At 39.2% G+C, this 18060-nt stretch overlaps 1 protein-coding gene across 6 annotated transcripts in view; it reads left to right on the top strand.

The window, feature by feature from the left end:
* Positions 1-18060, top strand: part of gabbr1b (gamma-aminobutyric acid (GABA) B receptor, 1b) — a 305030-nt gene that overhangs the window by 276100 nt on the left and 10870 nt on the right. For all 6 annotated transcript variants that reach the window (XM_077548507.1, XM_077548508.1, XM_077548509.1 and 3 more), the window contains 3 exons: positions 4197-4324; positions 14857-14985; positions 15956-16099. In XM_077548507.1, the coding sequence (XP_077404633.1) occupies positions 4197-4324; positions 14857-14985; positions 15956-16099 (401 nt within the window). The remainder of the gene's footprint in view (positions 1-4196; positions 4325-14856; positions 14986-15955; positions 16100-18060) is intronic.

Consider the following 18060-nt stretch of genomic DNA (forward strand, 5'->3'; position numbering starts at 1 on the left):
ACGACTTCCGGACGGCTTCGAGGAAATTCTGGTCCACCATCCGGCGTCTCAGGAGAGGAAACCAGTGCACCTTTAACACTGTGTATAGTGGAGATGGGGTGCTGCTGACTCGGGACGTACATGAGTTGGTGGTGAAAATACTTTAATGTCTTCATCAATTCCACCAACATGTCTTCCTTTGAGGAAGGAGAGTTTGGGGACTATGAGGTGGGCTCTCCTATCTCTGGGGTCAAAGTCACTGAAGTGGTTGGAAAGCACCTCTGTGGCATGAGCTGCGCCCGGAGTTCCTAAAGGCTCTGGATGTTGTGGGGCTGTCGTGGTTGACACGCCTCTACAACATCGCCTGGACATCGGAGACAGTGCCTCTGGATTGGCAGACCGGGGTGGTGGTCCCCCTTTTTAAAAATGGGGACCGAAGGGTGTATTCCAACTATAGAGGGATCACACTCCTCAGCCTTCCTGGTAAGGTCTACTCAGGAGTGCTGGAGAGGAGGGTTCGTTGTTAAGCCGAATCTCAGATTCAGGAGGAGCAGTGTGGTTTTCGTCCCGGCCGTGGAACAGTGGACCAGATCTACACCCTCGGCAGCGTCCTCGAGGGTGCATGGGAGTTCGCCCAAACAGTCTACATGTGTTTTGTATATTTGGAGAAGACGTTCGACCGTGTCCCTCAGGGAGTCCTGTGGGGGATGCTTCGGGAGTACAGGGTGCCGAGCCGCTTGATACGGGCTGTTCGGTCCTTATACAACCGGTGCCAGAGTTTGGTCCAGTGAGGGTTGGACTCCGCCAGAGCTGCCCTTTGTCGCCGATTTTGTTCATAACTTTTATGGACAGAATTTCTAGGCACAGCCGAGGCAGGGTTCAGTTTGGTGGCCTCAGCATTGCATCTCTGCTTTTTGCAGATGATGTGGTGCTGTTGGCTTTATCAAGCTGTGATCTCCTACTCTCACTGGAGCGATTCGCAGCCGAGTGTGAAGCAGTTGGGATGAATTCAGCACCTCCAAATCCGAGACCATAGTCCTCAGAAAAAGGGTGGCTTGCCCTCTCCGGGTCGGGGATGAGATCCTTCCACAGTTCATCTTGGGATTTTGTTAGTAGTTAGAGTGAGGGCAGGATGGAGCGGGAGATTGACAAGCGGATTGGTGCAGCGTCTGCAGTGATGCAGACTCTGTATCGGTCAGTTGTGATGAAGAAGGCGCCGAGTCGAAAGGCGAAACTCTTGATTTACCGGTCGATCTATGTTCCTACCCTCACCCACAGCTTGTGACCGAAAGAACGAGATCCCGGATAGAAGCGGCCGAAATGAGTTTCCTCCGCAGGGTGTCTGGGCTCTCCCTTAGAGATAAGTTCAGAAGCTCAGTCACCCGGGAGGGACTCGTAGTAGAGCCACTGCTCCTCCACCTTAAGAGGAGCCAGTTGAGGTGGCTTGGGCATCTGGTTCATATGCCTCCTGGACACCTCCTTGGAGAGGTGTTCTGGGCATGTCCCACCGCCGGGAGGCCCCGGGGACGACTTAGGACACGCTAGAGAGACTATGTCCCTCGGCTGGCCTGGGAACGCCGATCCCGCTGGAGGTGCTGGTAGAAGTGGCTGGGGAGAGGGAAGTCTGGGCTTCCCTGCTAAAGCTGCTGCCCCCGCGACCCGACCTCGAATAAGCGGGAAAAGATGGATGGATGGATGGATGGATGGATGGATGGATGTTTTATGCCCTTTTGGTAATAACAACTAAATATGTAACCCCCCCCCCCCCCCAAAAAAAAAAAAGAATAAAAGTAAATGTATAATCCCACAATGGGCTTGTTTTAGTAAATAGCCATTGCTAAATTTGTGTGTTCACTTTCACAGACTGTGTGTTGTTGGTGGTGGGTGCTAAGATCCCATGTAGTGCAGGACTAAATTACGTGTTCACTCACACTAACAAATTGCAGTTACAGGGCTATTTAAATAAGGGTTTTAACAAGTGACCTCATGTTCCCCAGAATGGTCAATTTAATTTCCTGTCTTTCTCAATCTTATCTCTCATAGTTTCCTACGGTGGCAAAAGGTTATTTTAGTTAACGAAAACGAACAAAATAACTAAAACTAGAATTCCAAAAACATTTTCGTTAATGAATTAAAATAAAAATGAAAGTGTTTTTTAAAAAACGAAAACTAACAAACTGCATTTTACATTTACAAAACTAACTAAAACTAACTATAAGTATAGCGAAAATGTCCTTTGTTTTTGTCTTTGGTAAATAATTTAATACATGAGCCTTTGGGGATGATTTTAAATGTCATTTAATAAGGACGTTTGAAAGTGTGTCACACAGAAGCGACGTCATCCAGCAGCAGCCAATAGAAAAGCACCTTCAGATGATGTCGCTCCAAGGTGACAATTATGCCTGCTCGACTTTTGTCAATGGCTTGGCTCGCCTGTTTTTGTTTTTATTTTACCTTGGTGTTTATTAAATATTACTCCTAAGTAATACACATTTTTTTAAACAAAAAACTAATACTAAAACTAAATAAAACTCAGTATTTTTAAAATAACTAAAACTATTAAAAAACTACCATAACCGAATTCTAATTAAAACTGACTAAATTTAAAAAACACAACTCAAAACGAATTAAAATCTAACTAAAATGGAAATTCCCAAACTATAATAATCCTGCAGTGGATGCGTGCACAGTGAATACCATGTCCATGTTTGTAGCAAAATAGCTCCTCACAGCTCACTTTTGAATGCGCATTGTAAATGTACTCCAAAAAAACATCTGTTACCGTTGATGTTTTTTGACAACAAAATACAGTATACAGTTCCTTCCTTATATTTACAATATATGCTGCAAAATATGGTTGAAAGTTCTATGGATCTTTTACCTTGGTTAGTGTAGTCGAATAAAAGATTCAGATTAATGAGGAGTCATACTAGGCAATTTTCCTTTTTCTAGTTACAGTAATTGCAGTGGCAGCAATGATTGAATCTCTTATATTAATTGGACTGCGGAACCAGTGCTTGAATCCATGTAAATCCATAATTGGACTGTTCTTGTGTAGATGTTGAAGGAATATTTTGATTACTATATTAAGTGTAATCTTTGCGTGTCCAAAATAATTGTATTCAGGATCTGATGAAGAAGTTTTCTTGCAAGAATTTATTTAGAGGCCCCTAAAGACACAGTCAGGACACTCACATCTGAATGCAACGTGGATCCCCCCAAGTGTGTGACAATTTACAGAACATCGACTCATTTATACTCAAAAGATAAAAGGTTCCTCCTCTCCTCCTAAGTTGATTAAAGGACAGACATGTCGACTCCTAGTGACCAAATGTGTGATGTTATTAGCAAGCAGACGTTTACATACAGACATGTTGATTCCAGGTTGGACATAGGTGTAATCTTATTAGTAAACAGACATTTACATACAGTTCAACCTTCTTGACTGGGGGAACAAATGCAATTAGGACCTAACCCCAGACTTTTAGACTCCAATGACAAAAGGCTCTGATAACATCATGCACATTCCTATCTTCAATAGCTTTGAGGGTGAGAGGATAAAATAAAGTTCACAAAATCATTATTCCACTGTATTCTATTAAACACTCATGATTATATCACATTGTTATGCCTATAAGTAAATTCAAAAACATCAAATTGAAAATATTAAATGTCTTCAGTGTCTGCGTGAACACTGATGGCAACGTATTGGCTCTGAAAAGGGGCTTCATTTTTCATTTAGGGATTCTCATAACATGGTCTAATTTATTCATAAATGATGAGCTAAAGCTCTATATTACTACTACTGAGGTCCTGCAGGATCAGTACGATGCCAGTGTACAATTTTAAAACCTATAGTATCCTATGTATGACTTCCCTTAAGGAATTAAGATGAATATGAACAGCACACACATAATGCATACAAAATGTTGCTCTCATGGCACTCCTGTCCAGCCAAGACATTGAATGCAGATGACAATCATCATTTCTATGCAAGTTACATAGTTATTAAAGTAAAATTGTTGATGATGTATCATTCAGAATATTTGTAGTGCTTTACATTACTTTTATGTTGCTTTTTAGTGACTTTTCCTATCCCAGTGACTCGGAGTTCATTCACTGAGAAATGAAATATTGTAAGCATCTTTTGTTGTTGTCATGTATATGTGATAATATAATATTGCGTTTGAGTGTTCTGTCTCAATCTTTCTGTGCAGGTGTGGTGTACGGTTACAAAGGCTTACTGCTGCTGCTCGGCATCTTCTTGGCTTACGAAACCAAGTCTATCTCCACAGAGAAAATCAACGACCACCGAGCTGTGGGCATGGCCATCTATAACGTTGCTGTGAGTTGGACAAACATAATGCATCATATGAAACTTTTGAATAGGGAGTTCGATACCACTTTTTTTTTTTTATTTTGCAGAGAGCACACAATAATAATAATAAAAAAATGTAATCTATATATAAGATGAGACAAATAATCCAGTGGCCAGAAAAAAAGTCCTAATCAAAATATGTGGTTCAATACAATAGGACTTCAAGTAATTTAGTAATATCTACCATGTTAGAATTCCTCAAGCTGTTTAGTGTGTGATGTTTAATTATATCTTGTTTTGAAATCCATACTTTTGATTTGGAAGGCTGCTCTGTATTTCCGTTTCCTGTTTCATGTTCTCCATGCATCACAAATATAATGTAGTCTGTAGAAGAGCTATAATTAGCGTGTGCGAGGTCCGTAAACGGCAGCATTGACGTTAACGAGACAATTAAGCGTGCAGCAAACGTAAACGAGTCAATTAAACACGGCAAAGTTAGGTGAGCGAAAAACATATATAACACACATCGAACCGCAGATATACAGTAGATGATATTTACTACTACTTATTTTCAGTAATGCACGTCGAAATGGCACTGCCGAATTAATGAAATGAACAACTGTTACCTCATAAGGAGACACACAGGAAACGAACGAGGCGGAACAAAACGTTTGTTCCCCCCAGTCTTTCTGACAGTTACTGACCAAAAAATGACCACAAAAGCAGTGGCTGATTTCAGTATCGATATCTGTCGTGAATACCGATACCATGAAATGTGGCCTGGTATCGACCCAATACCTGGTATCGGTACTCGCCCATCCCTACTTCTGAATACCGATAGCCGTGCGGGCATCCCCAAAAATGATTGTTTGTTAGGTGCCATCTTGATGTCAAAATAAGTAAACTGCATGATGAAGACGACTGTTGAAATAGTACTTCTACTTGACAACATTTCTTTGATTCACAACAGAGAAACGGTGTTATTTCCACCCACCGCATTGGGTTGTGGATTTCACCCAGATCTCACACTGTGCCCCCTGCTTTAGGGGCATAATTTGGGAGACCCCCCCCCCCCTCACCCCCTCTCCCTCTCTCTCCCTCCCTCCCTACCTCTTGTTCTTCCTTTTATCTAAAGAATTGGGGTGCCACTTGGTGACCCGTCAGTCCTCCAGCTCCTGTCCTACCTTTGTCAGTTGTCACTGTTTTGATAGACTCTTGGAGGTGTTAAAACTGTAAAATGAATTTCGTTGATCTGTACCATTCCACTTCCACTTTAAGTCAAGATTTTTTATTTAACAAGTGGCAAAACTCCCTTATTTTACGGGGGAAATTGGGATCTTTTGTGCAACAAATAACAATCCAATTTCTTAGGTTGGTTTGTGCAACAAAAAAAAAAGTTGGATCATCATGACCCAAGTAGTGGTTGCTTCCTTTTTCACTCATAATTGATTTATTTTTGGTTCAACTGTTTTTTTAATGCACCCTTCGCCCCGACTAGGATTTGAACCCCGATCACCAACTGAGCCATACAGCTGTTAACATTTTCTAAGAATGTTACATTAAATTTAAATAGCAAATGGAATGCTTTTTACATAGCGCTTTATCTACACCATATGGTACCCTTTTGTCAAGTTCAATCAACCTAGAACATTTAATAAACAACATACAAGGAAGCAAGACAAGAGACTTAGATTCTTTTTTTGCTTGCGAGGCGAACGGACAAAAATGTGCTCAGTTACAATCTTCTATCTGCTCTGAGGCACACTCTCCCAAGCCCTCTCTTTTTATTTTTTTTTACAGGGTGTTCCAACAACAAAATGTTTCAGTCCCTATCTTGTGATAAGGGCACAGTTTCTGTTCTGAAGCTGCAAGAGCAGAAGTCATGCTTTGCAATACTATAAGAGTGAATACGGGATAACTTATGTACATTTATTCTAACACCTTTACCATGCCTCACATTCACCCATGCTGCCATGCAGGGCGCTGGGATCAAATCGGTGTTCAGTGTCTTGCTCAAGGACACTTCAACGTGGTCACAAGGGTTGAGGATTGAACCCACAGCCTCACTCTACCACTGAGCCACGCCGCCCTTACTTCAAAGTCACCCTTCAAATCTGTCCAAAATGATGACCAGCTTCAGATCCTCAGTCCACCCAAATCCAATCCTCAATCCAATCTGCTGAATCAAAATCATTATCCTAATATTGGATAAAAGTAGCCCAATCTGTTCAAAATGCACAGCTCCCTCAGCAAGTATGTTAGAAAAACAACCCATGTTTTCGTGTCTAGTTGAACAGGGCAATCTCTGCATGCAGCCAGGGAGCCGTGTGCTGGCCATCAATGCGTCGAGTGTGACTTCATAAACATTGACCTGTCGGTGGCAGTAATGTATGTCATATTCCTTTTATTGTGACGAATGAGTTTTAACAATAATTCTACACCGTATTTTAAGTTATTATGTGTATATTATTTACATTGAATAAATATTTCTGTGTTGGTTGTCTGGGAATGCTGACATGTTTGATGTTGCTTCTGGAGGCTATATAATGCATTAAAAGCAGTTTGACTCCTGAATAGATGACATTGGTTTGATTTCTTCTCAAAACCCCATGTTTGTTACTGAGAGATGAGTGGAATGAAACAGGAGTTCTATGCGAGTGGTGGAAAGGATATTATTTGTGTGCTGTTATTTGTACCGACATAAGAACCAGGCTGCTCCTGCTGCTTTTGCTTCTGCCGGTAGTGTGTTCATTCCCTTCGTTTGCCCTTCTGAATGACATTTGGGGGGTTTTCAGCTTTGGTACAGAGATCACTGAGTGTTGATTGATGTGTATCGATTTTTTGGGGGGCCTCAGCTACGTCTTTCTCATGTCCCTCACCCTCTAAAAGTCTATCCCGGGCTTCAACCAATTTGTCTTCTCCACCTGTCATCTTTTGGTGAATTGTCCTTTCTCTTAGTTTGCTTGTCACTGCAGCACTGTTTTAATTTTGTCACTCCTGGGAGTCAAGCATTTGTGTTTTTTTCAGTAACAAAACCATTTGGTTAACTGTTTCTGATTTTTTTTCTCTTTTCATTTTTACGGAAGCATGCAACTGCCAATTTGGAGTAAAAGTTTTTTATGTATGTTTGAATGTTGGAACGTATAAATTAGGGTTGTCAAAATTAGAGCCTTAATATAAAGTTCCTTTAACGCAACAAATTTTTTACGCACAATTAATGACCGCTATAATAATAATTTTAAAAATGCGCAGAATTTAACAAGTTACTTCATGTTCAAGATTAGATAGCTCTTAATTTGAAAATAAAATTTTACCTAGCTGTCACCAATGTCTTACAAATGCAACTATGCCATCTAGTGGCAGAAAAATGACCAACACAAATCAATATTACTCTTTTTTTTTGTAGTACAGTACATCTTTTTAATTTTAACAAAATTTTATGATTATAAAATTACTGTATCAATGACTAAAAGAGTCAGCCATATCTTTATTAGTTAAACATTCTTTCCACGTTTGTGTTAACAAGAGTATGAAAACATATAAAAAATATTTGTATTGTAAATTTAGAACAGATATAAAATTTATGATTAATCGTGAGTTAATTATTGAAGTCATGCGATTTATTATGATTAAAAAATGTTCGAATATGCTCGCAAATAAGTTCTAACATTCTTGTGAGCACGTTGGAACATACAAAATGAATAAAAATTTGTTTTTTTTAATTCGCGCATGCGCGCGTAATACCCGTGGCATTATGGGAAAATATGCTATGTGTCGCATTTAGCCTACAAGTACGGTTATGTGGGTTTGTTAGTACGTTCAAATATATTTGTAAGTATGTTTGAACGTATTTGCAAGTATGTTCAAACGTATGTGAATGTTTGAAAATATTCGCAAATACTTTCAAATGTACTTGCCAATACGTTCAAACATACTCACCAGTCAAAAATGTTTACTCCGTCTGTTTACTGATGTCTGGTCGGTGCTGGATTTCACTTTCCTTTATTTTCTTTGATCCTTCCTTGGGTCTCCTGACAACCTCACGACTCTAGCTGGATTCTGAAGTATTCGATTTAGGTGAACGGTATGGGATTTTTAATAGGTTTTAGGTGAATTAATGAGTACACACTCACACGCACGCACGCACGCACACACACGCACATACAAAAAAAAAGAATAAAGAGGGGGGAAAGGGGAAAGGGGGAAAAAGAGAGGGAGAGCAATGATGATGAGATGTCGAAGCTTCGCTACCACCAGAACAAGTGGTGGGCCTCCAAAGCTCAAGAAATCCCGATCTATGCCAACAAACTTGACATGTTAAACTTCTTTAACGCTCTTTGGGCTAAGAAGCTGCTGTGTCTGCCTGGTTAGACGTGCAGATGGATCCATTCTTATAAAGGAGCGGGTCAAAATCACCAAACGATGGAGAGAACACTTTGAGGCATTCCTCAATCACACCACCACAGTGGACATCTCTATCCTCAGCGAGCTTCCTATGCTGCCCACCATAATGTCTCTCGATGACCATCCAACTTTCAGCGAGGTCCTTTTAGCCATTAGATCGCTGTGGGACAACAAAAGCCCTTGGTCCTGATTCTATCCCAGCTGAAATCCTAAAGCAAGATTACTACCTCTGCCTCACGAGCAGTTTATCTATTTATTGCTGAAGTATGGATGCAGGAATGTGTCCCCCATCAATGGATGGCCGCAAGCATTATTGCCATCTACAAGAACAGGGCGATAAATCGGTATGTGGGAACAGCCGGGGAATTTCACTTCTTGCAGCGCTTGGAATTCCATGAAGGCATAAATGCCAAGGTTATTGTAAATGGAACTGAGTCTCAGGCATTTGGTGTAGGCACAGGCGTCAGGCAAGGCTATGTGCTCGCACTAGTGCTCTTTAACATTTTTCTCCTTTGTGTGACAACTCTTCTATACAAGGATATAGAGGAGGATTGTGGGGTGAATCTCTGACATCAGGAAGCTCCGCGTGACTTCAAAGCTCAAGTCAGTTCGCATACTCGAACTACAGTATGCTGATGATTGTGCGCTTGTGGCACACACTCCAAAAAGATTGCAGGCTGCTATCACAGCTGCTGTGAGGGCCTACAAGCAAATGGGACTGTCTGTTAGCATTGCTAAAACAGACATCCTCTGCCAATTGGTCTTTTTTTATCCTAGAGCATACAGAAGGCTTTGACGCAGCCTCTGACCTGAAGAGGTCGCTTAAAGCAATGGTAGTTATTACAAAAACAGTCAGCAGGTGGCAGCAGGGTAAAAGATATCAACCAGGGCCATGTTGCAACAAGCTATTTTCCCCAGTGTTTTCAACAAGTTTGTGAATAATGATGAAACTTAGCTATATTTGAATGCTAATTGGTGCAAAATGAAAACAGATACAAATATACTATTTTTCCTGGTGAAAGAAGAGACTCTAATCCATGGAAAGGGGGGGCTTAACCCCAAGAACATGGCTGGGCAAACTCGGTCCTCGAGGGCTGGAGTCCTGCAGGTTTGGGATGTTTCCAGTCTCCAACACAGCTGTTATATGATCAGTTCATCAGCAAGCTCTGCATAAGCCTGATAACGATCCTGTTGATTGGAATCAGCTTGTGTTGGAAGAGGAAAACCTGGAAAATGTGCTGGACTTCGGCCCTCGAAGACCAAGTTTTCCCACCCCTGCCCTAGAATATGCACAGATATAAAAGGAATACAATACTGTGTAAAAGTTAAAATTCATTATTAGACTTGAGGTGTTATTTCTGTCAGTATCTTAATATGGTACACAAACACATGAAGCATTTTCATAAAATTAACCAAAAATATATAAATATATGTACACATTGTCTTATAGTGTACAAAAAACTATGCGAAAAAAGGTAACTGTGTTGTCGTTAAGTGAGTCTATCATTTTCAATTAAGATACATTGCATTAATTATTAACTGATCAACAGAGAGGCCAATGACATGAATTTGGCTCAAGGCACAGTAACTGTTTGCTCCCAAATACTTTTGAAGTGGCATGTTACATTTCGGTGCATATGTGACTATAAGGAAAATATTACTCAATGACTTCTAAATTAAATATGTAAGTAACATTAAAGTGTGAATATTTTTTATTTCAGGTTATTTCTGGTTATTTCCATACTTTGTAGGTGTCTTTAGTTCTTTTGATTTTTTTTTTGTTTTTGTTTTTTGCTTTAAGTATTGTAGTTTTAATTATGTAAGTAGACCGAGTTTCCCTGTTTATGACGTGCTACAGGTGCCTGCCTTAAATTTGTTTTAAATATCTCTTCTTTCTGTTCATTACTCTCAGGTTAAATTAGTCTTAAATGATGCACTTTGACTGACATGTTTCATATTCATAATATTATATCCATATTGAGTTTTATTCATTTTTAGACTCTCACTGTCTACACTCACGTCTCCAGTAGTTATCACTCCACACTTGCTCTCTTTACTCATCGTACTGTTTCCTACAATTCAACATGGGTGGAGAAATATTATTGTCAATTATATTATTATTATCATCATCCACTGACGACAAGCATAAGTGAATTATCAAGTTTATTTTAGTGTGAATTCAAGCATAAAGTTCCCTCTAAAAAAAAAAACGCTAAATCTGAATATCAGCCAGGAACTTCACATGCATTGTAGAGTAATTGTTACTACCAGCAGACAGTGATGATGACTTACTTTATTCCTCAGAAACTTCCTTCCTTATATCCATCATGACTCCCTTTCTTGGTCGTAAAAGACAATGGACGCTAATAGCGGCAGGTTAGGAGCAAGCAAACAAGGAAAACATGGAGTGGATTATCAGTAATAAAGAAGTTCAAGTGGAATGGATTAGAATTGGATAACAAAACATGACAAGGGCTCTTGCTATCTACAGTACTATTGAAGTGAAGGAAATCAATTGTTTTCTGATCATAAATTTAATTAATTACAGTCCATCCGTCACATTATTTTCCTCAATGCTGTTTGTAGTTGGCATGTTAGGAACACTTGGCTGACAGAGGCACGTTCAAATGCAAGCATGGTCGCAGTCGACGACGCAGTGAAAACATGGACTGGATTATTACTAATAAGGACGTTTTTGACATGATTAAGTGGAATGGATTGGATAATGACACACGAGAAGCGTGGACGAGCTTACACTTGGAAGTACATGGAAATCCAACAGATTTATGATTGTATTTACATGAATAATGAGGTTATGTGCCTGAATATTTAGTTCATTTCGCATTCTGTATACTATATATTTAACTCTTTGACTGCCAGACGTTTTCAGAAAAGGGATGCCATCAGTGCCAGCCGATTTAAGCATTTTGACTGATCTTTCAAGGTCCACAGAAAATGTTGTGTTTGGACTATGGAAACACACATACTACCAAATGAAAGATTGAACTCTCATCTTTCATCAGAAAAAAAGTTTGTTTCTACCTTATTCCGTTTTTCAGTAATCAACAATAGAAAATGGTTAGTTTCACCCAAATGATCTTTTTGAAACAAAAAACGGAGAAATCAAGCTTTTTGTGAAACAATATTATTTCATGCACTCTAGTGAATTTGACACCTTTTTTTTCCATGAATGATGCCACAAACACCTAAACAGTGTTTACTTGACTTCTGTAAGACGCTACCACCAACAATGAAAAAGTGTTTTTTGATAGCAAAATACGTTTATTTACATTCAACAGTGTAACAATTTGACAAAACAATTTGGCAAACTATTTACAAATGTGTGCAACCGTGGTACTATTTACAATTGTGTGGATGTTTCAAATACAGTTTTTCTTTTTGTAACATTCCCCTGCGTGCAAGGGGACGCAGCAGGATTTGCACAACAGATTAGTTTCACTGCGATTGCAGACGCTACATTTTTTTGCTGGCTTTTTTTTCCGGGGAATAGCAAGTATATACTGCAGTGTGTGTTTGGCCATGTTGCCATCAAGTCTACTCTCAGGATCATGATACGGTGACGTTACGGTGGTGTTACGTCTGGCTTCCTCATGTCCTTCAGTTCCTATACCGGGTGGTTGATCCATCTTATCCGCTCCATTCATGGTGGCATCGTAGTCCATAACCAGTGTCTTCTCCGTGATCAGACTGTACCCACTCCTCCGATGAATATGCATTGGACTCGGGGCACTCTTCGTCGTCCGATTGAACGTCCGCCTGGGCAGAAGTGCTCGGTTGTGCTCCGCGTTTTCCGGCGTTAGCATCGCTAACCGGTGAGGCTTTATGACGTGATCATAGCCGCCGCGTCAACGCTTCCAACTTCGGCGTCAACCTCGGAGTCACCATCATCATCATCGTCGTCATCAATGTGCTCTTTAGCATTGGTCGATGCTTTTCGTCTTTGAAAAAAATGCTCAAGCGTGAGCTGCTTGCAACCGGTCGCCATTATGGCTTCCTCAGCCATTGTCCCCTCAACACTCCGCCTCACGTCTTCTACTGACGCCTACCTAATCTTGTCCAAAGAGAGTCATCGCTCATCGTCTTTTAACGTCTTTGGCGCTCCTCCGTAGGATTTTACTAAACATTATTTAACGTTTTTGGCAGTCAAAGAGTTAAGGTTTTTGATCTTTTTAGTAAAAAAAAAAAGACGATATATATATATATATATATATATATATACATATACTGATGTGTACACTGAATGCACTTTAGCCTGTACACTAGCCCTCTTTATGTCATCCTCTTAATTTAGCCATATAACCCAGATTCGCGTGTGCTGTAATTATAAACATTGTCACACACTGCCACTTATAACTGTTCAGTGTACAAAACAGACTGCTATTTGGAAAGTGAGAGGGTTCCTGATACATCAAGTGGGTGGCTTTCAATTCTGTCCTGATGTCTGTGAGATATTTACTGCATATATGTGACTTCATGTATGCTTGAGTCGTTTTACCATTGGATGGAAAAATCAAGAGAGTCCACCTTGATGGATCGATTTGTCGTAAGCAGCCTCTGAGTAATTGCATTTTGGCCCTGAAGAAGATTGCGCTGGTGTCTCTTTCAGGGTTTTTTTTTTTTACTTGACTGCAATCAGCAGTAAACCACATCACTTTGTTACAGCCAAGGAGACAACAAGCACAGCTCTCTTTCCACTATTATTATGACTTTAATTCATTTTGGGTTGACAGCACTTGTTGTGCTTTGCGACAAACAAAATTGGGTAGGATTTGATTCATTTTGTTTGTGACAAGACAATGTCTGTCTACATAAATAACTAGGTTGTTTACTTCCACACCATATTGTTTCATCATCTTCTAAAAGGACACTGCTGGTATAACAAATAACATTTCCTTACTAACAATTCAGTAACATTCAATCCATGCATGAAAAAAATAAATAACAAAATCTTGTATGTATAACATATGGAAGCGTATGACTCCTGTTTTTCTGACAATTTTTTTGGGGGGGATTCATTTTTTGTGCTTATTTTTGTTAATTTTCAGAAAAAAATTCTGTTAACTGCATATTTTTCTGTCATAAAAAAACGGGGCAAATTATTCAGAAAAACAGGCGAAAAAAAATTACTCAGAAAAATAGGAAAAAAATTCTGAAAAACAGGGGGGAAATTATTCCTAAAAAATATATATATTAAACTGAAGCTCTGTTTTTCAGAATGTATTTTTTTTTTTTACCTCTGAACTCCAAGTGACTTTCCCGCATGGAATACGCTTCCGTAGAAACCTAACTTACTAAAATAATGCCAATCGATTGACGTGTTCGTATACTTACCTTAATTAAGCCAGTAAGTGATATAGTTGAAAGAACATGCAGGGAAGTATCTGCCATAAGCAAGTCTGCAACAAGTCACTTGGAGTTCAGAGGTAAAAAAAAAAATAAAAAATAAACAAATAAATGTAAATATTCAAAAAAACAGAAGCTTTCGGGGGGGGTTCAGATTTTTGGGGGGGGTGGGTGTAATTTTTCCTCCTATTTTTCTAAAAATCCCCCACCTCCGTTTTTCAGAATATTTTTTTAGGACAGAACAGAAAAAATATATTGAAAAAACTGAAAATTTAAAAAAAATACACAAAAAAACAAAGCTCACCAACAAAATTTGTTAGAAAAACAGGAGGATTTTTTTCCCCAAGTGAATGTAATACGCTTCCGTAACCAAGGTCAACATAAACAACAAGCAAACCAATTCTAAAGTGTGGTAGAAGGAGGATTAGGACAAAGGTGATGGTACAAAACATGTTTTTGAGAGTATGGAAACACCAAGGCAATCAGGCAATGACATATTTTAACGCAAAGAGAATAATTAATTTTCTTATTTGTCTGTCTGATCTCGTCAAATTCTATTTCATCCCTGCTCACCCCCAGAGACGGTGCCAAGCAGCGTGGAACTTTACTTGCATACACAATGCACCAAAAAGTATTCTGCTATAACATATTGATAATCACCTTTTTTCCCAGAATTGTGAAAATAATCTTTCTTTGCAAACCTGTCAAATAGTAAAAAAAAAAAAAAACGATTCTGTCACAATGACTTCATGTCCATCTAACAATGTTTTATCAATCTATCTTTTCCTCAGGTGCTTTGTTTGATCACAGCCCCTGTCACCATGATCCTGTCATCTCAGCAGGACGCCTCGTTCGCCTTTGCCTCCCTGGCCATCGTTTTTTCTGTTTACATCACCCTGGTGGTTCTGTTTGTTCCCAAGGTAAAACGGCATCACTGCTGCCCGTCAAGTCTTCATGCAGATTAAAACAGCAGTCAAAGTCTGTTTAATAAATGGCCTTTCTTTATCTGAGCTGCAATAATATATCACATAATGACCTGTAGAATGTCTCTGTCTTGCTTTGTCAGCAGCGACTCCTGTCCAAGCTTGCTCTCTTTTGTCAACCTCGGAGTCTATTCATCATTTTCCTCTTTGGCCACATTTAAATTATTGTGGGAATGCTGAAGCAGATTTCACATTACTTACAGTATTCGCACAATTTAACGTTGTATATCAACCTTTTCCCATTCATTTTCAATGGAACAGACAATGACATTTTTCTAAGTCCCACTTTCCACGCCCACTTCCATACATACAACTTATCATCATTTCCACCTTTCTCATACTGCTCAGTGGCGCAGTTGGTAAAGTACATTGTTCAATAACCAGGAAGTTGTGGGTACAAATCCCACCTTCAACTCTATGTTGTAAATATATCCATTGCATATACATTTATACCAATTGACTACCATATTAAGAAATGTATGATAATTTCACTGAAATGATTAAATGCATGCTAGCTTTCAGCAGCATATGACACTTTTCAAAATAAATATGCCATTAGCCATGAGTTTGAACATGTCAAATTAGTGGACCACATTTTAATACTTAGTAATTTATCTTTCAATTTACTTCCTAAGCACATGCATTCAAATTTTAGCATTCCGCTAATCGCATTAATCTTTTCAGCATTCCCATTTCTGCAGAGACTACACTTTGTCTAGAATAGCTGTTTGGATTCTCTCTATTTACTGCAAGAAAACATAATTGTTGTTTTCTAATGTCAAAATACGAGGCCAAACGCAAGCATAGCAAAACATTAGCCATGTTTTTGACACAGAGAGGTCCGTTGTCATGTCAAAAAAAAGCAATCTAATGATAATTTGTAATACAGCAAGTCCATGTTTTGTAGATGCGACGTTTGATCACACGAGGTGAGTGGCAATCAGACGCCCAGGAGACCATGAAGACCGGTTCATCGATGAACAACAATGATGAGGAGAAATCCAGACAGCTGGAGAGAGAGAACAAGGAGCTGCAGAAGATTATACAAGAAGTGAGACAAATTTATTTATTTTTTCCTTATTTTTGAATCTGAATGCGCCTCTATAAATAAAGTTGAGTTTAATAGTGACTCCAAATTGTCCAAAGGTGGAAATGTGTGTATGAATGGTTGTTTGTTTATATGTTCCCTGTGATTTGCAGACGACCCCGATCTATTGTGGTCCCACAGTGTACACCGCCAGCATATGCCATTTTGTAAAGCTGATGTGTGAGGTGAACTTTTAATAAAACAATTTGGTTCCAAAAAACAATAGAACTGTCACAAAAACAATTAGAAAAGAGTAATTTCTAACTGACTTTTGGTCTTTTCTTGTCATTGTGAAATAGAAAGATAAGACCAAAAGTCAGCAAAAAATTATAGCGTCTTTCAGTGTGTGGTAAATGGCCATAATACAACACAGAATGGTGTATAATTATTTTAACACATCATTATGCAAATTTCTTTGGGTTTTTTTTGTTTGTGAAATAGGCAGTGATGGTATAGTGTGGGTGAAATTTGCTTGTTGTAACTGTCAAAATCCAAATCAAACTGTCCTACGGAGGAATTTGCCCCAAAATATCTTTACAATAGCATTTTTACTTGACCATTTATGACTCAAACATCGTCTAATTAGCAGATTTACACCTTAGCTGTTCACAAAGAGTACTCCTGCAAGACTCTAGCCAATAGTTTTCATACTGAATTCGGGTTCGAATTTCCATCCTGTGCAGCGGCTTTGCCGTCATGTGTGCATCGTGTACTGAGAAGCGAATGTGCAGTTTAATTTTTCAGCCACACGTGGCAGTAGCGATTTGAGATTAAATTTTCTGCGTTCAGCAGCTTTAAATTCCTGTTTTCTTTCAATTATTTTTCTTTTTAGTTTAAAATGTCTTACCTTAACTAGACTCCTGTGTCGCATTGTGGCCAAAGAATCCTTCTGTCATCTGAATTTGTCTTTTTTTTTCAACTCTAAATTTATTAATAAACATATTGAACTACTCAAAATGAGTATTCATGGCTCATCTTTTTTTTCATCGTTGCTTTCTTTATTCAAACACTGCATTTGACTTGTCAGAGTGCAATTCCTGCAGAAATGGCGTGTGAATGCTGAAAAGATGAATGCATGTGCTTAAATCATTTCAGTGAAATTATGATCCTTTTCCTGATTTGATAGTCAGTTGGCATCGAACCATCAAATGTACTCAAATTTGGTCCAAGTTGGGTTTGAACCCAGGTACTATGCAGTGGAAGGCAATTGCTCTAACCACTGAGCTAACTTGACTTGTTCAAAATTATGGCTAATTGTGTATTTGTTTTTAAAAGTGTCATCTGGTACTGAAAGCTAACATGCATTTAATCATTTCAGTGAAATTATAAGCCATTTCCTGATATGATAGTCAGTTGGTATACATGTATATCACTTAGCATAATGGCCATGGATATATTTGCAATTTACAGTCAGAAATGGGATTCGAACCTGCGACCTCCTAGTTACAGGACAATGCACTTTATCAACTGCGCCACCGAGCAATATCCACTAACTGGTGATGATGATAAATTGTATGTATGGAAGTGGGCGTGGAAAGTGTGCTGATGATGCAGATGATATTCCCCGGTAGGCGTGGATTTTTGAAGCAAGTTGAATTTTGAATGGTGTAAATCGGATGAATTATGTGAGAGTTATTGCACGACAAACTTTTCAGCATTCCAACAATTAACAGAACGGAAAGTACGTTTTAATCAGTATCATAGGGCTTCACCGCACGCACTCAAAATTTGAACGTTATGTCCAGCAATGAGTCCAGTTTCTCCCTGCGGCAGTTGGGTCGCATGGTCAAAGTGAAGAAAAGACAAGTCATGCTGATAGTTGCAACGATAGAGTAACATCTTACGGTGGAAGGAGCTCGATGCAAAAATCATTGGAGGCAATCTTTGTCAATGCAGACACATATACAGATGAGATTGTGAAACCC

The sequence above is a fragment of the Vanacampus margaritifer genome, chromosome 17, assembly GCF_051991255.1.
Source record: "Vanacampus margaritifer isolate UIUO_Vmar chromosome 17, RoL_Vmar_1.0, whole genome shotgun sequence".
NCBI lineage: Eukaryota > Metazoa > Chordata > Actinopteri > Syngnathiformes > Syngnathidae > Vanacampus > Vanacampus margaritifer.